Source organism: Gopherus evgoodei, chromosome 5 (assembly GCF_007399415.2).
Source record: "Gopherus evgoodei ecotype Sinaloan lineage chromosome 5, rGopEvg1_v1.p, whole genome shotgun sequence".
Taxonomy (NCBI): domain Eukaryota; kingdom Metazoa; phylum Chordata; order Testudines; family Testudinidae; genus Gopherus; species Gopherus evgoodei.
In genome coordinates this window covers 98,655,123-98,677,062 of record NC_044326.1, presented here as the reverse complement: position 1 = coordinate 98,677,062, position 21,940 = coordinate 98,655,123, and the positions used below count along the sequence as shown (strand labels likewise).

At 43.0% G+C, this 21,940-nt stretch overlaps 1 protein-coding gene across 6 annotated transcripts in view; it reads left to right on the top strand.

Moving 5' to 3' along the window:
• The window catches only part of LARP1B (La ribonucleoprotein domain family member 1B), a 117,612-nt gene extending 96,152 nt beyond the window's left edge, over positions 1 to 21,460 (top strand). For 5 of the 6 annotated variants that reach the window (XM_030564112.1, XM_030564113.1, XM_030564110.1 and 2 more), the window contains 7 exons: positions 6,433 to 6,644; positions 7,092 to 7,198; positions 11,303 to 11,463; positions 12,153 to 12,297; positions 17,877 to 17,986; positions 18,114 to 18,241; positions 19,347 to 21,460. In XM_030564112.1, coding sequence (XP_030419972.1) covers positions 6,433 to 6,644; positions 7,092 to 7,198; positions 11,303 to 11,463; positions 12,153 to 12,297; positions 17,877 to 17,986; positions 18,114 to 18,241; positions 19,347 to 19,592 — 1,109 coding nt within the window. In that variant the 3' untranslated portion in view covers positions 19,593 to 21,460. Of the gene's footprint in view, positions 1 to 6,432; positions 6,645 to 7,091; positions 7,199 to 11,302; positions 11,464 to 12,152; positions 12,314 to 15,884; positions 15,915 to 17,876; positions 17,987 to 18,113; positions 18,242 to 19,346 lie in introns of those variants that run through there. The other variant, XM_030564115.1, reaches the window with a different exon arrangement.
• Positions 21,461 to 21,940: the final 480 nt, after the last annotated feature.

Genomic DNA, 21,940 nt, shown 5'->3' with positions numbered 1-21,940 from the left:
CTACAGGAACATCTCCTGGGAGGGGAAGTCAGGCCCCTGTCAGGACAGGAGGCTGAACAGAGACTGTGGGAGTTCTGTCACCAACCTCCTTGCAGGCCTATGATGAAAAGGGCTCAGTAGACTGTAACCCTGGCCCTAGAGAGAGAAGGGCTACGTGGAGGGTCACAGTGAGCCACTGAGGCTAGCATAAACCGCCTAGAAGCGCAGGACCCACGGGAGCAAGGTCAGAGCTCTGCCACATATTGTTGTGTGTAAAGTAAATAAAGTTTTTAAAATGTTTAAGCTTCATTTAAAATTAAATTAAAATGCAGAGCCCGTTGGACCAGCGGCCAGGACCCCAGCAGTGTGAGTGCACTGAAAATCAGCTCGCACGTGCCATAGGTTGCCTACCCCTGATTTAACTGAACTGTTTTGGATAAACTGGAGTTGGTAGTCGGGACAGCAAGTTACAGTAATCAAGGCAAGAGATTTGCAAGATGTAGATATGGCTTCTAGACGTGAATATAGTTTAAGAAAGGCAGTTTGAGGTGAAATTTTGAATTTCCTAACTTTCTTTATAAGTCATAATAGTTCTTCTTCGAGTGATTGCTCATGTGTATTCCACAATAGGTGTGCGTGCTTGCCATGTGCACCAGTGCCGAAGTTTTCCCCTAACAGTATCCGTAAGGGAGTGCCCTAGGACCCCTGGAGTGGTGCCTCCATGATGTGGTATAAGGGGCACTGCGCACTCGCCCCACCCTCAGTTCCTTCTTGCCACCAGTGAATGTGCTTCAGAAGTGCTCTGCTTCAGCTTTGCTGGAGCTTGTCCCCAAAACTGCTTGTTCATTCAGTGTATGGTACCTGTCGTTAGTTAGTTTAGTGCCCTGGGTTTTAAGTCGTGCAACACTTCTAGGCAATCTATACCAGTGAGTGAGCCTCACGTGAACTGTTTACACTATTTGGAGGAAACTCATCTCAGCGATCACTGCAAGATTTGCAAGTCATTTAAGCCTTCGACCAAAAGAAAAAGGGACATTAGGCTCTGGGCTATTCTGATGAGTCGGCGCTGACCCTGGCTCTGGCATGCTTCTCCAAGTCGGCAACAGGCACCACGGTGTAAGTGTGCGGCAACCCTTCAGTACTATCGACTACTCAGCACTGCTCCCTGTCCACAGGGCATGCCGAGAAGACTAGGAAGAGGCCTTCGCCACGGCACCGGAGTAAACCTGGTACAGAGACCAGACCCATATCAGGCAGTCCTCGATCCCCACCAGCCTCTAGGCCTCTGACTCGAGTGGAGTGGAGTAGCCTAGCCCAGCCCAGCCCATTCGGAGCAGGCCTCCCCGGATGTCTGGATGCCCTCCACACTGGAGGCCCTGCCCTGTTGTGTCCATGCCAGTACCAGGAGCACTGCTGATGTCGGCCTCATGCTCCAGAGGCAAGCTGCTGCTGGGATCTCCGCAGTCACTCCCGGCTCAGTACCAGTCTCGGTCGAGGGAATGTTCCCGACGCCATTCTCTTCCCAGCAACCGTTCAGGGCAAAGTCCACTTGGATCGCCCTCAACGCCCATCAGGCTGTGTGGCTGGGTTCCATCTGACCGAGACTCTCAGCACCGCTCTGCCTCGAGGAGCAAACACTGATGGGACCAAGACAGATGATGCCAAATCCTCGTCTCACAGGGGCTATCGCAGCCGGTCATGGCATGAGTGTCAACATCATTCCTGTTTGTCATCCCACTCCAGGACCCCACCACAGTACCACCTCCACAGCCCCGGGCGTCGATTGCCAGCATCTCACCATTGTGGGTCCTTCCATCGGAGTTGATTGCGGAGCAGCTGTAACCTACAGTACCAGTCCTCCACGTTGGGATCGCGGTCTCATGGTCGGCATCACTCCCAGCGCCACCGTTCCTCCCGGTCAAGAGACAGCGGCAAGTCGTACGTCAGCCTGGCCTCCCTTCGTAGTCGTCCATCGATGGGCTAGGCTGAACAGCCGGCTTTGCCGGTGCCATAGCAGGTGCAGTGGCACCAGGCCCTGTGGCTGACCCAATGGTACCAGTGGGCATAGAGGCCCCTGATGCAGCCCTCAGAAGGACCCTCGGCCTCCATCTCCAGACCTCCAAGGAAGGAGTTGGTGGGACGTACATGCTCGGCACCGTGCCCAGAGAACGACCAGGTGGTGGACCCTCCGGTGCTGGTGGACACACAAAGTACTGCGCCGGCCTCCTCACCCTCCCCAGATGAGGCAATTATGGCCCCTCCTCCCTCAGTCCCGCAGGAGGACTTTAGGGCTCATCCAGAACTCTTAAAAAGGGTAGCATCAAGCCTTCACCTCCAAGCAGAGGAGACGGAGGAGACCTTGGATGCCCTGTTTAATGTACTATATGCCTTGGCACTGGGGAGGGTGGCCTTGCCTCTCCACAAAGGGGTGGCGAAAATTTCAAATGCCCTGTGGCAAAACCCAGCCTCATTGGCCGCCATCTCTAAGAGAGCAGAAGACAAGCATTTTGTACCCACCAAGGGGCATGAATACTTATACACTCCTAACTCCCTGGTGGTCGAGTCAGTCAACCACAGGGAATGGCAGGGCCAATTAGCCCCTACCCTGAAAATTAAAGATTCAAGGAGGCTGGACTCATTTGGAAGAAAAATTTATTCATCCTCGAGCTTCCAGTTATGGGTGACAAACCAGCTGGCTCTCCTGGGGCAGCATGAGTTCAGTCTGTGTTTCTGTGTTCCGGCTCCAGTTAAGCCTAAATTCAAGCCGCAGCAGATTCCCACTCAGGCAACCCATTCAAAATACGAGATCGCTTATAAGAAGTCGTGGGACTGTAAGAGGCGCTCACAGAGGCAGTTTCGGCCTGCCTCCCAGCTTGGGTCCTCCAAGGGCAAGCAAGCTGGGAAAAGGCAGTTTTGACAGGATGCTCGAGGGTGCCCTGCCAGTTCTCATCAGGGATCCATCCTCAATAAAGCTTCCCTTCTCCAATCGGTTGTGTGCTTTCCTCCAGGAGTGGTCACGGCTGACTTTGGACCAATGGGTCCTCAACACCATCTCCTAGTGCTACTACCTCCAGTTTACTTCCTCCCTGCCCAACCACCCCCTACTCCCGTCCCACCTGGGGGACCCATCGCATGAGGCTCTGCTCGAGCAGGAGGTGGGATGGCTCCTGGGGAGTTCACAGGCAAGGGGTATTACTCCTGCTATTTCCTTACCACGAAGGCCAGAGGGCGGGGCTCAGGCCCATCTTGGACCTGTGAGGCCTGAACCAGTACATTGTGAAGCTCAAATTCCGCATGGTCTCCCTGGCCTCCATCATCCCCTCCCTGGATCATGGGGACTGGTACGCCACCCTTGATCTGCAGGACATGTACTTCCACATTCATATATTCGAGGGGCACAGATGCTTCCTCCGTTTCCCGGTGAGGCAGAAACACTAACAATTTACAGTCCTCCCGTTTGGCCTGTTCATCTTCCCCATGGTATTCACAAAATGTATGTCGGTGGTGGCGGCCTACCTCAGGTGCTGGGGGATACAGATCTTCCCCTATCTGGACAACTGGTTGATCAAGCGCAGCTCCTGGTCCCAGGTGCAGGATCATGGAGCGTTACTTCTGTCCATGTGCACCACTTTGGTCCTGTTGGTAAACACCAGGTTCATGTTAGTCCTGGTACAACGCATAAAGTTTATTGTGGCGGGCCCTGGATGCCTCATCAGCCAGAGCTTCCCTCCCACTGGACAGGTTCGAGACTCTGAAGGGGCTCATCGACATGGTCACAAGGTTTCTGGTGACAGAGAGAATGTGCATCCAGCTCTTGGGTCACATGTCGGCGTGCATGTATGTGGTCTGTCATGCCAGAGTCAGGATGAGGCTCCTCCAGCTCTGGTTGGCCTTGGAGTTCTCCCAAGCCAGGGACAGGATGGACTAAGTCCTCACGGTGCCCAAGCCAGTGATCACCTCCCTATGGTGGTGGTCCTCCCCGAGAAACATGTTCCAAGGGGTCCCATTCAGGGGCAGGGCCCCATCGCTGGAACTGGTGTCCGACGTGTCGGACCTGGGATGGAGGGGCCCATGTGAGAAACGTTCAGATGCAAGGTCTGTGGTTGGCTCAGGATCTGACCCTCCACATAAATGTTGAGCTCAAGGCGGTATGGCTGGTGTGCATGGCCTTCCACTCGCCCCTGGAGAGCCGGGTGGTCAGGGTCCTCACGGACAACGCGGCCTTGATGTTCTACATCATCAGGCAAGACGGGGCCTGATCCTCTGCTATGAAGCCCTCAGGCTGTGGGACTTTTGTATAGCCCATGACATCTGCCTACAGGCCTTCCATCTGCCAGGTGCCTGGAACACACAGGCAGATTGCTTGAGCAGGGACTTCTCCTCTCAGCATGAGTGGTCTCTCCACCCAGAGGTGCTGCACAGACTTTTCCAAGTGTGAGGGACTCCCCAGGTGGATCTGTTCATGACTCGGCAGAACCATTGCTGTCCCTGGTTCTGCTCTGGGGGGAAGGGGTCTGGGATGGGGTGCTATCTCTGATGCCTTCCTACTGTCCTGGTAAGCCAGTTTCTCGAGGCCTTTCCCCCGTTCCTGCTGATTGGCAAGGTCCTGGAAATAAGAAAGATGGAGAAGGCCCGGGTCCTTCTGATTGCCCCGGCATTGCTCAGGCAGCATTGGTACAGGACCCTCATGGGCCTGGCAGTCGCCCCGCCATGGCCATTGCCATCCTGCCCGGACCTGCTCTCCCAGGAACAGGGCTGCCTCGCCCACCCCAAGCTAGCGGCACTCCACCTCATAGCGTGGCTGCTCAATGGTTAGGTAGGGAGGAAAAGACATGCTCAGAAGGGTTCAGCACATCCCCCTAGAAAGCAGGCAGCCCTCCACGTGCTAGCCTGCTTGGCAAAGTGGTCTTGGTTTTCCAGATGGGAGGACGAGCGGGATATTTCCCCGGTGTCCACCCTGATCCAGCTTATTCTGGACTACTTCCTTCATTTTAGAGCCCAGGGCCTGGCGCCCTCATCAGTCAGGGTGCACCTGGCAGCCATATCAGCATTCCATCCACTTGTGCAGGACCACACGGTATTCTCCCATGCTATGATTGGCCAGTTCCTTAAGGGGTTGGATCTTTTCTTCCTATGTTAGGCCCCCAGTTCCACAGTGGGACCTAAACCTGGTATTGGCCTGTCTCATGGGGCCCCCAGTTGAGCTGCTAACCACATGTTCCTGGAAGGTGGCCTTCCTGGTTGGGATCACGTTGGCTAGGCAGGTCTTGGAACTCAGGGCCCTGAGTTCCAAGCCCCCGTACGCAGTGTTTCATAAAAATAAGGTCCAGCTCCACCCGCACCCTTCTTTCCTCCCAGAGGTGGTCTCTGCTTATCACATGAGTCAGGACATTTTTCTGCCAGTCCTCTGCCCCAAGCCCCATGCGTCCAGTGAGGAATGCCTCCTCCACATGCTAGTTGTGAGATGGGCTCTGGCTTTTTACATGGAGCGGACTAAGCTGTTCAGAAAGTCCTTTCAACTGTTCATCGCCTTGGCCGAGCGCACGAAAGGTCAGCCAATCTCCACTCCGCAGCTCTTCAACCGGATCATCTCATGCATCCGTACCTGTTATGACCTGGTGGGAATCCCTGCACCACCAATTGTGAAGGCGCACTCAACTAGGGCGCAGGCCTCGTCGGCTGCCTTTTTGGCCCGTGGCCTCATTCAGGACATTTGTAGGGCTGTCACGTGGTCTTCAGTTCACATATTCAACTCGCATTATGCGATTGTGTCTCAGACCAGGGAGGACGGCGGGTTCGGCAGGGCCATTCTCCATCCTGAGAGTTTGTGAACTCCTTCCCACCTCCAACAGATATAGCTTGGAATCACCTATGTGGAATACACATGAGCAATCACTCGAAGAAGACAGTTACCTTCTCTGTAACTGGTGTTCTTCGAGATGTGTTACTCATGTCTATTCCACATCCTGCCCTCCTTCCCCTCTATCAGAGTTATCTGGCAAGAAGGAACTGAGGGTGTGGGGAGCGTGCAGAATCCCTTATGCTGTGCCATGGAGGTGCCACTCCAGGGGTCGCTAGGGTTAAAACTTCCGGCAGTGTTTCATGTGGTGAGCACGCGCACCTATTGTGGAATAGACATGAGCAACACATCTCAAAGAATTCCAGTAACTGAAAAGGTAACTGTCTTTTTTCCTGTGAGTTTTGTATGTCTTGATTAATAGGAGCTTTTAAAATCCAAACTACATAAATTGAGTTCATATTGCTTAACCTCAATCTAAATTAACTGCATCAATAAACTCACACTTTGTCCTTTGTTAATTAATGTAGAAATTTTTAAGCAGAATACAAATGAATTTCAAAGATATTCTGTGTCTGTCCATTAAATATCAACTGAAAATGAAATACTTCTGTATACATGTATGTAGCAATCTTAGTCTCTTTATCTATTTACAGATTTAACAGATGAGCTAGCTTGTAAATTGTTTGGTGTTGTAGAAGTACCTCCAACAACAATGGCTCGTTCACTGCCAACAGCAGTCCCAGAATCTCCAAGAGTTCATCCTGCCAGAACACCCAAAACACCTCGTACCCCAAGGTTGCAAGATCCCAACAAAACACCAAGATTCTATCCTGTTGTTAAAGAAACAAGATCCATTGATGTAAAGGTAAACAGAAAAACCTTGTGCGTAAAGTTTCATCAGGTTAAACTTTTTTATTAACATCATGCAACAGTACTGTTAGTTATCGTCACATCTTTCTGTAACGGGGGTAGAGGGTGGCTTATACTGTTTTAAACAACTTACCTTACTGATGTTTTCTCCGGTTCTGAGAAATGGCATCTTTGAGTTGGGTAAATATCATTAGAAATTCCATAATGAAAAGGCAAAATATCCAAAGACATTGAATTTCTGTTTAAAACTGGTTCTTGGGTTATGATGCTGGAGTTTTATGACTTCATATGACTTCACGATGTGTTATACGCAACATGAAACCTTGAGCTGTAGTTTGGGGGAAATAGCAGCTTACCTGATCTCTTGTGATTTTCTAGTTTTCAGAAAGTGACTGCAGTTACATCAGTGAAATACTTTGCAATGTTGCATTTGTTTTCTTAGATTCCAAGAAAAAGAAAAACACGACATAGTACAAACCCTCCTCTAGAATGCCATGTTGGTTGGGTAATGGATTCCAGAGATCACAGGCCAAGAACATCTTCTGTGAGGTAGTAATTTTTATCATGGAATAATTTGCTGTGGTTTATTCAGTGCATAGAGCCAGTGGAACAGTTTATTGGTGAGAAGTATGTGAATATGCAAAACATATTTACAAATGAAGAGGACTGACGGACAGAAGGAATACAGCAAGAAAGGAAAAGGAGATTGGGGAAAGAAAAGTGAGAAATACAAAAGAATAGCAGGGAAACAGTGAAGAGAGAATACAAGGAGACACATCAGCTGTTAGCCCCAGGTGCAGCACTGCCCCCTTAATTGGGCCAACAGGAAGCACCTGTTTGGGCACAGGGGAGCTAAACCTACTTCAGTTTTAGGGCCAGCTATCCTGTGACATACCTCTGCCCCTTTTTCAGGAAAAACCTGCCTCTTTCACAGGCAGAATTTTTCCCTGAGCTGTGAGGCCACATCTGGACTGCTCTCACCCCTAACCCAAAACAAAAAAGATTCCATATAAACTCATTCATACATACCTGAGTTCCCCAAGTTCTGCACAGTCTTTAATACCAGTATTATAATTCATATCTTCAAGACCAATCAGTCTATATAGACCCTCATCATCTTCTCCAGGTTTGTAAGTCTCTGCATGCAATCTCTAATTCTCCCTCAGGCTCACTGACTATCAAGATCAGGTGACCTCTTTCCTTGCAAGTGTCCTGATCTTCCACAGTCAGGGCTCTTTCTCTCAGGGCTGGGCTACACTACCACTTAAGTTGATGTAATTTATGTGCTCAGGGGTGTGAAAAAGACATTCCCCTGAACAACGTAAGTTACATCGACCTAAGTGCTGTCCACATTGGTGCTATGTTGGTGGGAAATGCTCTTGCATAGACACAGCGTCTGTGCTCTTGCGGAGATGGAGTAATTACTCTGACGGGAGAACACTCTCCCGTCAGCATAGCATGTTTTCACCAGATGTGCTACAGTAGTGCAGCTGCATCAGTGTAGCTGCACCACTGCTGCACTCTAGTGTAAACGTGCCCTCACTGAACTACATGTAGCTCTCATTCTGTGGCCGCCAGTAATTCTGATCTCCCGTCATCACAATGGGAACCATAAAACAGGTATCCTATTTCCCTTTCCCCAGAGGACCACTGTTTGCACCCTTGGCCTCTCACGTGTTCTGGCCTGCTGCTGATGTACTGTCTGGGTCTCCACTGTATCCCATTGAGTTCAAGGCTCTGTCTGGATGCTCATTGTACCTCCTTGAACTCACGGCTTTGCCACAGGCTCTGTTTCTTAGCGGCCTTGTCTGCCTGAAGCCTGGCTAAAGTTCTGCTTCAGCATTAAGCACTGCTGTTTCCCACTCTCTGCCTACACTGTAACTGGATTAATTCTCATTCAGTTCTATCAACTAATCAGTCTTCTGCTAGGAGGTACTTATATTCTCTAGCTCTTGTTGCTATCTTTTTAGGTGACCCAGTAAGCTCTGGAGGTGGTCAATGGTTTCCTCTTGGCCCACTCTGCCATCTCTGCTTCGGCATCTAGCTCCCTCCACTTCTTTCGCAATTGACCCATGATAGGGTTGCCAGGTGTGCAGTTTTCAACCAGAACACCCAGTCAAAAAGGGACCCTGGCGGCTCTGGTTAGCACTGCTGACCAGACAGCTAAAAGTCGGGCTGGAGGCACAGGTAGGCCCCTTACCCAGCTTCACGCAAGTGGCGACATGTCCCTTAGGCTCCTAGGCATAGGGGTGGACATGGGGGCTCCGCAGCTCCCATTGGCCAGGAACAGCAGCCAATGGGAGCGGCACGGGTGGCACCTGTGAGCAAGTGCAGAGCCCCCTTGCCACCCCGCTGTCTAGAAGCCTAAGGGACATGTGACTGCTTCTGGGAGCCGTCTGAGGGAAGTGCCACCTGGAGCCTGCACCCCAACCCTGAGCCTCCCTCTTGCACCCAAACTCCCTCCCAGAACTCTCACCCCCTCACTTCCTCACACATCCCAACCCTTTGCCCCAGCCCAGAGCCCCCTCCCATACTTTGAATCCCTCAGCTCCAGCCCAGAGCCCCTCCTGCACTCCAAACCCTGCATCCCAACTGCCTGCCCCACCCAGCCTGGTGAAAATGAGCAAGTGAGTGACGGTGGGGGAGAGCAAGCGATGGAGGGAGGGAGGATGGAGTGAATGGGGGGTGGGACCTTGGAAAAGGCGCAGAAGCAGGGTAGGGGTGTTCAGTTTTCTGTGATTAGAAAGTTGGCAACCCTAACCTTTGGTCCTCCCTGTCCTAGGCTGCTGATCTACTTTCCCTTGCTTTTGCATATAGATTTGTATTTAATTTTGTGCCATTGGCATCCTAGATTTCTCCCTGTGCACTTTATCTCAAAGTTTGGTGATCCCTTTTTTTGTTGGTGTGAATGGGAGCACATGTCTTCGAGCCAATGCAAAATGTGATGGTAGCCATTTGGTAACTATTCTATTCTAACAGCTCTCAGGGTAGTTAATGCAAGATGGTTGGAACTTCTTAATGTTAAACGTGAAAAGATGTGGTGTTTGTGCAATAACACAGTATCCCCAATAATGTCACGGCAAATCTTGTGGCTGAATTTTGTGACTTTGTCCTCACCCACAACTGTTTCATATTTGGGGACAATGTAGTGCTGCTATGGGTATCCACATGGCCCCACAGTATGCCACCATTTTTATGGTTGACGCTTCCTCAGCTCTCGTCCCCTAACCCCCCTCTCTACTTGTGCTACATTGATGACATCTTTATCATCTGGACCCATGGGAAAGAGGCCCTTCAGGAATTCCACCAGGATTTCAACAATTTCCACCCCACCATCAACCTGATCCTGGACCAGTCCACACAAGAGATCCACTTCCTGGACACTACAGTGCAAATAAGCGATGGTCACATATACACCACCCTATACCGGAAACCTAGTGACCGCTGTACTTACCTGCATGCCTCCAGCTTTCATCTAGACCACATCACATGATCCATTGTCTACAGCCAAGCTCTAAGATACAACCGTATTTGCTCCAATTCCTCAGACAAACACCTACAGGATCTCTAATAAACGTTCTTAAAACTTAAAACAGTAGCCATCTGCTGAAGTGAAGAAACAGATTGAGAGAGCCAGAAGGTTTACCCAGAAGTCACCTACTACAGGACAGGCCCAACAAAGAAAGTAACAGAATGCCATTAGCCATCATTTTCAGCCCCCAACTAAAACCTCTTCAGCACATCAAGGATCTGCACCCTATCCTGAAGGACGATCCCTCACTCACAGACTTTGGGAGACAGGCCAGTCCTTGCTTACAGACAGCCCCCCAACTTGAAGCAAGTACTCACCAGCAACTCACAACACAGCAAAAACACTAACCCAGGCACCTATCCCTGCAACAAACCCCGTTGCAAACTCTGTCCACATATCATCTACTCAAGGGACACCATCATAGGAACTAACCACATCAGCCACACCATCAGGGGCCCATTCACGTGCATATCTACCAATGTGGTATTTGCCATCATGTGCCAGCAGTGCCCCTCTGCCGTGTACATTGGCCAAACTGGACAGTCTCTATGCAAATGAATAAATGGACACAAGTCAGACATCAAGAATTATAACATTCAAAAAGCAGTTGGGGATCACTTCAGTCTCCCTGGACATTCAATAACAGACTTAAAAGTAGTAGTTCTTCAACAAAGAAACTTCAAAAACAGACTCCAACAAGAAATTGCAGAACTGGAATTAATTTATAAACTGGACACCATCAAATTAGGCCTGAATAAAGACTGGGAGTGGATGGATCACTACAAGAACTAAAAACTAATTTCCCTGTGCTAATTTCCCCCCACACCTTCTTGTCAACTGTTTGAAATGAGCCACTCTGATTACCACTACAAAAGTGATTTTTTTCGTCCTGTTGATAATAGCCCACTTCAATTTAATTGTCTTGACCTCCCCCCTGCACTTGGTATGGCAGCTCCCATCTTTTCATGTACTGTTATATATATCTTCCTACTGTATTTTCCACTCCATGCATCTGATGAAGTGGGTTTTAGCCAACAAAAGCTTATTCCCAGATAAATTTGTTAGTCTCTAAGGTGCCATAAGTACTCCTCGTTGTTTACAAACATTTTTTGTTTCAACAGCAGTTCAAATGCTTCGCCTTCAGAAGGTGCTCCAAAAGCAGGAAGTTATGGGTGTACCCCTCACTCACTTCCCAAGTTCCAGCATCCTTCTCATGAACTTTTAAAGGAAAATGGCTTTACACAACAAGTGTACCACAAATATCGTCGAAGGTGCCTAGTTGGTAAGATGCCAAACATGTTCTCAGAAATTTTACTTAGCAATAATCAGATATTATATGATGCTATTTTTCCTTTGCCTTTTTATATAGTAAACCAAATATTCTTAAGAAAAATGTCTATATGATTATTTAGTGCTCACTTTAACTTTGCTTGGAAAGGCATTCCAAATTATCTTTGGATTTTGTGAGCGTGTTTATTTTCTGTGTAACTTTTATCATGTAAGCACTTATATGTTGTAAAAGAAAGTAATTTGGGGCAATTTATATACCGTTGTTTGGTTTTTTTTTAAATTCAGTGTTGTTTTAGGGGAAAAAAACATTTATACATCAGTTCTTTGCTGTATCACTGAAATTTTCATGTCAGTGGTTAAATTTTTGTAAAAAATTGATTAAGCTTTGAGTTTGCTTATTTTTTTTAAGTGACTATTTTGAACAACTGATCTTATAAATATCAGCTTGACAAGTAATATCTAACTGATTTAGGTGAATTTAGAAACTTAATTCAAATTGCCTTAATAACTAGAATTGTTTTGAACTGCTTTTTGAGGAGAGTTTATATTTACACCATCTGAACTTTTATTGTATATTCAATTAATAGATTTTTTTCCAACAGTTTATATTTGAGATAGTGTCTTTATATAGTTAAAACGAGCTGTTTTGTCATTGATTTGTATTTTTTTTTTTTCCTCTAGAGAGAAAACGGTTGGGAATTGGCCAATCCCAGGAAATGAACACACTCTTTCGTTTCTGGTCCTTTTTTCTCAGAGATCACTTCAACAAGAAAATGTATGAGGAATTCAGACAACTTGCTCTAGATGATGCAAAAGAACACTACAGGTATTACATTTATCCTGTGAGTTTTGACTAATTTGGGTTTCTTTCTACCTTTCATTTTAAGAAATGGGGGTCCTTGTGTTCAGAATAACTTTAAAGAACTTGAACTCTTTGTAGCATTTTCAAAATTAGAGAAACTTGAAGACTAATAACAAACACTGTTTTAGCAAATTTGAAAAGTGTAAACAATCAAATAGTAATGCTGCTATAGATGACATTAGACATACCATGATGTCAAATTCCCAATTATTAATCGTTAGACTCTATGAAACTCAAAATAAATTTTATTCAGATTTGGATATTGTGTGAATTATAAGCCAGCCTAATTATTTAACCCCTTGATTAATTAAAATTGGTGAAAATTTATTTCTTCTCCTCCAGGAGCACTCTCAACATAATAAATAAATTTGCCACTGTATGGTTTTAATACTTTTGTTTCCTCCCAGTTCTGAGCTGTTTGTGTGCTGGTGTGATCACTCCAGTATAAATTAGAGTACCCTAAGGGTTTCTATAAGTTATATTGGAAGCCAGTGGCACTAGGGGCTGACATGGGCAACTGGGAATTCGCAGGGTAGAAAAGCCCCAGTAATGTTTCCTTTTTTTTCTGGTCACATATTCTTTGACAGAAGTATGGAGGACTTGCTATTCTGTCTCTGCACAACAGAAGAATTCTCTTTTGTCGGAGTGATTGTCCTGTGGTCATCAACACCTTTGAATTGACATTGCTGTGATTCAAAACATATGATGTCTTAATCTGAAAAAGATCAAAATTTTCTTCATGAAATTCTTTTCATTTCATACTCTAAAAATCATCTGTAATGCCTTGCAAGCCACAAAATCATGGGTAGAAGTAAAACTGTTAAGGGACACCCCTGCATTGGTCATAGATCTGAGCATTCTGTGGATATAGAAGGGTCTGTCCCCAAGCACACCCTCATTTATGTTCTGTTGTGTTACACTTACATTATTTTCTATTTTTTTTTAATGTTCTGCTTTCAGTGTACAGTAGGTTAAAGTTTAGGTAGACCAATGACATCCTAACCTTGGTAAACTTGGGTCTTCGTCATGGTACAAGTGGAAAGTAATCACTTTTTTCACATTATTCACTACAGCAGTAGTCCTTTAATGGACCAACATGCCCAAAGTAAAAAATGCCTTAGAGATCTGGCCATTCACCTCACACTCTTCCACCCTAAGTCTGAAGTGAGAGGGATAGGAATCTCGAGGTTTTTAGAAGAGGACGGAACAGTTAAGTCTGATCAAAAACTCTTTGAGTCGTCAATACCAACGTCTGATCTAAGTCATACAAATGAAATCCATTAATTTGTCTGTTGTCATCATTTGATGTTGAATACATCCCCTTGGATGATATCTGTGTAGTCTTTTCCCTATGGTATCCTCTTTGTTGCTATCATCATGGCTCAAGAAAAAGTAGACACCTCCCCCCCCCCCCTCCAGGTGGATTCCAGGAGCAAAAGAAAAGCCACTCTAAATGCATTATTTCAGTCTAGACAGGATTTGGACTCCTCTGGAAAGTGTCATTTTTCTGGTGTAATGATCCCATCTAGATCATGATTTGCTGGATATTTCCTTTGCACTATCAATTCTGTCTTTGTTAAAATGGACGTTCGTAGTTTAGGTTCTGGGATACTCATCTGGGCCTGTTGGTGACCCAAGACCTTTGCAGACTGATGGAGGTCATATGGCGCACACAATTCTTGGGCCTGAAAATTGCTCTCTGAATGTTGCTCCTCTGATAAAATATAAATTGGGACAGGTTTTCACAGGTAGCATAGTGGTAATGTACTGTTAAAATCCCTGAAGAATTTTGTCTTCTGTTTTTATATCAAGAAGCAACAAGTCTTTGGGAATGGTTTATCTCAGATAAAAATGTCTCTCGCTGGTGCATCTGACCAGTATTTTAAAAAAGAGGAAAAAGTCATACTGCCCAGTAAATCACACAATCATGGGCTACCGTGAGCAGAAGTTTGGTAGCAAAGTAAATCTTTGAAAGGGTCATCCAGTGATGATGGATCTTTTTGCTATCAGATACACCACCAAAAGTAATTAAATTCTGCTCTTAAATTTGGTGACAGGTGTCTGTGATGTATGGGGAGTTAGATGTAATGTATACCCACCACAATTTCATGTGATTTCCAAGTTCTTCAAAAGATTTGACAGAAGGTACATGCAGTCCTAGAATATTGTATGGAATGTTGCTAGCTCACTTTCAAAGATATAATAGGGCATTAGAATGATAATATGGTTCCTATTCTTCACTCTCTGAATTCAGAGGATTGTGTTGGGAAATGGGAAGTGCACATCCAGAGTTTATATGTGAAAATCCCCAAAGCTCTATGCTCTCCAAAATCCTATTTATCTGACAGACTATGATTTTAAAATGCCAGCAGTATGGAGACACACCCAGCCCTACTTTGTGCTTATGAAATAAAGATGTTTAAGAAGGATGAATTCAAACTGGAACATGTACAGAGGGGCTACTAGGATGATCCGAGGAATGGAAAACCTGTCTTATGAGAGGAGACTGAAAGAGCTTGGCTTGTTTAGCCTAACCAAAAGAAGGCAGAAGGGAGATATGATTGCTCTTTATAAATATATCAGAGGAATAAATATCAGGGAGGGAGAGGAATTATTTAAGCTTAGTACCAGTGTGGACACAAGAACAAAGGATATAAACTGGACACTAGGAAGTTTAGACTTGAAATTAGATGAAGGTTTCTAACCATTAGAGGAGTGAAGTTCTGGAACAGCCTTCCAAGGGGAGTAGTGGGGGCAAAAGATATATCTGGCTTCAAGACTAAGCTTGATAAGTTTATGGAGGAGATGATATGATGGGATAGCCTAATTTTGGCAATTGATCTTTGATTATTAGCAGGTAAATAGACCCAGTGTTCTGTGATGGGATGTTAGATGAGGTGGGATCTGAGTTACTACAGAGAATTCTTTCCTGGGTGCTGGCTGGTGAGTCTTGCCCACATGCTCAGGGTTTAACTGATCGCCATATTTGGAGTTGAGAAGGAATTTTCCTCTAGGGAAGATTTGGCAGAGGCCCTGGAGGTTTTTCGCCTTCCTCTGCAGCATGGGGCACGGGTCACTTGCCGGAGAATTCTCTGCACCTTGAGGTCTTTAAACCACGATTTGAGGACTTCAGTAACTCAGACATAGGTTAGGGGTTTGTTACAGGAGTGGGTGGGTGAGATTCTGTGGCCTGCATTATGCAGGAGGTCAGACTAGTGATCATAATGGTCCCTTCTGACCTTAAGTCTATGAATCTATAAGTACTGTTTCTTAGCTGTCCCTGAGCCTGAATGAGATCAGCTGTTGGATTAAGAACAGCTGACTGAAGCAAAACTGGACAAGTATCATAGATGATGAGGAGAGTGAAATGTTCTGAGGAACTAGTTTATGCCTTACCAGTCAGCAAGAGGCTTTCCCATCATCAAATTGGTATGCAGCCTGAGTCTTGCTGATGCTGGTTACCGAAATAGCAATAGCCAGAATGAACTGCTTCTGCCTACTGTTGTCCTGGACACTCCACCTTATCTTGATTTATGATTTGTTGGCCACAGCAACCTGTACGTTGAAGTCCAGACTCTTCCTGTATCACACTGTATCTGGGAATGAAACTGCAGATGCTGAGAAAACTGCAGTTGTTCCAGAACACAACAGCCTGCCTACTGAGCAACACAAAGCTGACAAGAACATATCCATCTGGTGTGTTGGTCACTTCACTAACTGCTCATCAGTCAGTCAGGTTTTAAGGTTCTGGCTTTAAATTACCAAGGCCTGGTGCATGTGCTCTCTTCCTCCCTCTGCCCCAACATAGCTGCAAGGATGATGGAACTCTCCACACTCCCTTTTAAATGGTCTAAAATGACTATAAACCCTACAAGTCCTCAAAACAAAATGCAAAACCCATTTATTTGTCCTTTCCCATAATTAAGATAATAGAAGAAGAAAAACACATCCCTCCTATTCCTGGAAATGGAGAGAGGGAAGAGAGTATGACAAAATAGTCTATCAATTTGGTTTTTTATAAAATTAAGTGTTCAGATACTTTGATATTTAGGACAATTTATTGAGTTAGTGGTATGTATACTTACAGGATGTTTTGGCTTTGCAGGGAATGCACAATTGCATGATAGTTTTTGTGGTATAAACAGTTTCTTGGCTCATTCTTTCCATGTAGCTTAATAGTCTAGCTCTTTTTATCCATTTGTTCAAACAGCGATCTTCATATTTTTTGCAGCACTTAAAATTGGTATAATACGAAAGTAGAATGTAGGATCTGATCATGCTAGTTGTGATTTATCCATGAAAGATTTTTTTTCCGCTGCACATGATAGAGCTTCTTCCAAATCCTTTAATGTAGTATATAATAATTGTAATTGGAAAGTGTTACATCAACACTAATCTTCATAATAAGGTAGGCAGAGTAAGTATTACTCATTTTACTGACTGTGAGGAATATGAGGTAGAGATGCTGCTGCTGCTGCTGCTGCTGCTGCTGCTGCTGCTGCTGCTTAGACTCATAGATTTTTAAGGCCAGAGAGAACTATTTGGATCATCTAGTCTGACCTCCTGCATAACATGGACCTAGAGTTTCACCAAGTGACTTCTGGATCTGGTTCGTAATTTCTACTTAAGATAGACTTTATTTAAAATACATACAGATATATAATAACTTGCCCACAGCTATATAGGGAGTCAGAAAAAGAGGAAAACTTGTTTATTCACTGATCAGACTACTAGAAAAACAGAAGACTATTACAATAATATTTCTCTGGTATAACTTACTCAAAACTGGGACCTGGAGTTTAGATAGATTTATCTGGATTTGGGAGAAGCAAAGATGTACAAAATGGCAGTTCATTGGTTTCAAGGAACTTATTTAACACACTGTCTTAATTTTTTAGACTTAAGCAAGAAGGCAGAGACTATTTGTCTTGTACCAGTGACAAGCATATTGTTGAAGTTGAACAAACAATTACACTGTGTTTCAAGGGAGTATGACATGGCAGGTTTGAGTGCAAAATCTTGTTGAGAATGTCTCCAAGTAATCAAGGAATAAAGAAAATCTGAAGTCCTTGCTTAGCATCTACAGAAACACAAGGATTCAAGTGATTGACATGTTGGAAGTGGGGATTATTCCACAGAGCACTTGGTTCAAAGTGGAGGAAAATGTGTAGAGAGTGAAGTCAATGAGCTCTTGGCATCTTTAAAGTATTCTGCACGTTTCCTCAGTGCAAAGTTAAAAATATCAATCTACAGGAAAACAAAGCATCAACCTGTCTTCCACTGGGATGCGCACACAATTGTGGGAGCTGCGGGACCATCTGAGACGCATTGTCAGTAGTATGTTTTTATAAGAGCCGTTCTTTTATTTGAATCCTTGAATACTTAAAACACTGAAAGAAATTTAGAAGTAAGTAAAAATGGATGGAGGGAAGAAAGTTAAACCATGGTATTTTTTTTTACTCAAGTGCAAAGAGGGAGGACAGAACATTTACATCCCTTGAGGAAGTGTAATATGCACTTAAATCATTATTCTCTGTTTGCAGGTATGGATTGGAATGCTTGTTTAGATTTTACAGCTATGGTTTGGAAAAAAAATTCAGACAAGAGATCTTCAAGGATTTCCAAGAAGAAACAAAAAAAGACTATGAATCTGGTAATTCTTATTTCTTAAGGCTCTCTAAAGATAGGGGGAATTGTGAGAAATTACCTATTTACAGTTAGGTACTTAATACTCCTTTTTTGTAACTTGTTAAACTGTCAATGACCTTTTCTGCTATTAGGTCAGCTTTATGGATTAGAAAAGTTTTGGGCTTATCTGAAATACTCTCAATCAAAAACTCTACCCATTGACCCCAAACTGCAGGAGTACCTTTGTAACTTTAAGAGACTGGAGGACTTCAGAGTTGATGTAAGTTTGTAAGCTCTGTTAACAAAGCATTCAGTGTACTATTGCTAAAGGAACACTGTTAGGTTAATTTAGGTTTTGTAAAACCAAGATTCTGCAAATCCTGAGAACTGATATGTTTTCGTGTGTGTTTGTTTTTTAAACAACATTTAAATAAAATACTTTTGTTTAGATTTGTTAATTTGTAATGTTTGCAGCATGGTACAAGAAGCCAGAATGTGAAACTAAACAAAATTGAAATGGATTAATCCATTTTTACTGTCTAGGATGAGTGAAATGCCAACATGAAATAGAACTAATGGGAAAAATAGATTTAGAAAATCGTCAATTTCTATAAACTTAAGCTAATAAGTAAGGACATCTTTGTTTTTAATTACCTGACCGTGTACCTGTAATTAGTGCTCTTAGTGTAGGTAATCTCTCAACAGCTAGTTATAAGAATGCAGCAAGTCAATAATGTCCAGTGAGCAGTTGTTACTGAACTGCACTGATAGCCATCACACTTACTATTTACTGTCTGCTGACTTTAATTGCTGTTTATGAGTCTGTCTCCTGGTATAAAGGAAAACTGTGCTCTTTCATGTAATGTTAATTTTCCATAAACGGCTGGGCATTGACTGTGATGTTGAGTAGCCAATTAATGTTCCTTTAGGCGCCTCCCAACTAAGTGACTTTGGGGTAGGTGGTTGTGCTCAGTGCACAGCGTGGGGACCTTATGTACCACCAGAGCATTAGTGTGTGACAGTTTTGTTTAATTCATGTTTCTCTTAAGTGTTACCACATATTTTGTTGTGGGTTATTCTTTTCATGCTTGACTATTTTTTTTTTTAATGCCAGGACGGAGTCAAATACCTATCTTGAAATTCAATTAGACTATATAATCTTTGGGGGCATGGATGTTGTCTATTAAAAAAAAAATAAATTAAAAACTAGAACACTGAGTTTATAATTGTTATAGATTTTTCATAACAATAGCACTGTTTTAGTGGGTTAGTCTTCCTACCTTTTAAACATGTCATTCTAGTTGGATCTTCCACTACGAAAGTAAAAGTAGTAATATCCATACTTGTAGAAAAAATACTAAACTGGTTAAATTTAATGTTTTCAGCCTCCTCTTAGTGAAATAACTGGGAGAAAAAGACCTTCAGCTTCAGTAGGTGAGGAGAGTGGTTGTCATAGACATCAGTCTACATCCTCTTCTAAGACTCTAATTGCTGCTGAAACCACAGCTGACAATCAATTTCAGATCCCAGTAAACTTTTACGATGGGGATACTGCGCAGGAATCAATTGACAAGTTAGGCCAGAACAGCCTTGCCACAAAATCAACAGAAGGTGACATATCTAAAAAATAGACTTAAGACAAGTTAGTGCTCTTGAGGTCAACTTTTACATCAATATTTTAGTTCAGAAATTTTCAAGGGGAACTGCTCGAATGCTTGATTAAAAACAAATGTATGGGAAGACAAAGGATTGCATTTTCTTTCACAAGAAAGTTAATGTTTCCCATGGTTGGGGGTGGCTGGTTCTGAGATCATCAAAGGGTTTCTAGGAAAATGTCTATGGTTTCAGTATTGCTTTCCTTGAGTTATTGTTTACAAAAATGGCATTCCTGTACTATATGCAAAAAATATTTTGGGGATGCCTTACATTTTAGCTCATACTTCTTAAAGAAGATACAATATATCCTTGTTACTTATTGAGCTTTCTTCACCTAAGTTCCCCATTATGAATTATTAATTGTATGTATCAAAGCCAAAAAGAGAATGTATATTTTTTTAAATTACAGAAAGGATCTAAGTTTGTAGGCTCCTTCTTACATATATAATTATAAAAATATTTGCTTTTTTTGTAAAAAGTAAAAGCAAATTTAAGGATGTGAACCTGTAAGGAACTGTGTGCGCTTCTGGATTCTGTTTAATTATTTTGCTTTCTATTTTTTATTTCAGGATCTCCATAGTTAGTGTTTTGTTAGGTGTGGGGTTCTCTAAGTGGACATCAGCTGGTTTAGTTTTAAGGAAGTGTTCAATGCTTGTTTTTATATGAATGTGAGCAAAAGTAAAGTAGAAGGGTAAAGTGGGTGTGTTGATATATATACTGTCCTAAATTCACTAAATATCTGCAGATTTTGCAGGTTCATAAAATAGCAAATAACATTCAAATCATCCTCAGTTTCATAGAGGTTCTTGTTTTTTCATTTCTCTCTATTTCATGGTTATAAAGTGTGCTACAGGAGGTATAGCAGATCGATTTCTTTTTAGATTTTATTTTAATTTCAACTCAAATATTTAGTTTTACTTGTGAGACAAATTTAAAAATTAAAGCAGTTATTCTAAATTTGTTTTTATATTTTAGAATGTATGTGAATGAAGTTATAACTTAAAATTCTGCTAGATATGAGACTAAATGAGATTTCAACAAACCAGTCAAGACATTAGTTTTATTAAATGTAAACAGTTCAAATAAACATTCATTTCTAGTGTTGGAACATGAGTAAAATCACGAGTTTTATCACCCATAATTACTTATTAACTTCATTTATTTTGATTTAGAAGATTTAGTATAACTGAGGAAATGACTTCTTTCTAAGGTACATGGGAAGATAGGAATGAGTTCATTTTTGCTTTACTTGTTAACTGCCAAACAGCCTTCAGTTAACTTTATAACTAGAAGTAATGTCTAACATTGATGCCTTAATACTGGGAGGTGTCCTAAACGACTCAATATCCAAAGAATTATTTTTAAACTTGTAGTGGATTTTAGAAGTTGATATAACTTCAAGTCCATTAAAATTTTCAGTCATGTTACCTTGTGAATCTGAATAGAACAATTATGAACACACATGCACTTGTAAATGAGTATATAGCAGTGGCCTTCCTAGTAGTTAGAGTAATTTCAATACACAATTGAACCTTGTAGAAGTAACCTATTTTCAAATGAAAATAGGAACTAGCATAATAGGAATTGATGCAAATGAATATTTTAAATAGCATCTTTTCAATGTACTAGTCATACATCTCAGAGCTATGTTTGATCTATGCCTCTTTCTGTCCATGAAAATGATGCAAATGTAAATTTGGATTGAAACTGTATATACAAGTAATAGACTTTGAATATTTACTTTCACTTCTTTTTCATTGAATGAAATGTGTGCATATATTTAGCATTCAGTGTGTGTAATTTGTGGTATATCTTTTCAAATTTTATAAAAATATCAAAAAACTCCAATTGTGTTTGTGATCTGTAAAAATGTACATGTATGAACTTTACTTTTATAGGTGAGTGAAGGTATTTGTTATGGAATTTAAACTTGTTAAAATTAGGAATGGCTTGACTCTCCAATTCATAACCAGTTTTCTGCAATTTTAATAGAATCATTTTCATATAATCCTGTTCTTGGTTTAAAACAGAGGCAAAGAATGCTAACCATGGCCCTAAGCAAAAGACAGTAATCTTCTTTGATATGGATTAGCTTATTTTTCTCTCAGAAACAAATACAGCTCCTTCCTGCAACCATCTGTAACCGCAGCGCCATGTCTCTCCCCATAATTCCTTCTGAGTATCCAGTATCTTATTAAATATCCAGCATATACACAGTCACCCATACTAGATAATACCCAAAATTGGAAATAATTCTTAGTTTAAAAGTATTGCCTATATATTGGTGGAATTCCATGATTTAAAGTTATTTTTTCCTGGAGAA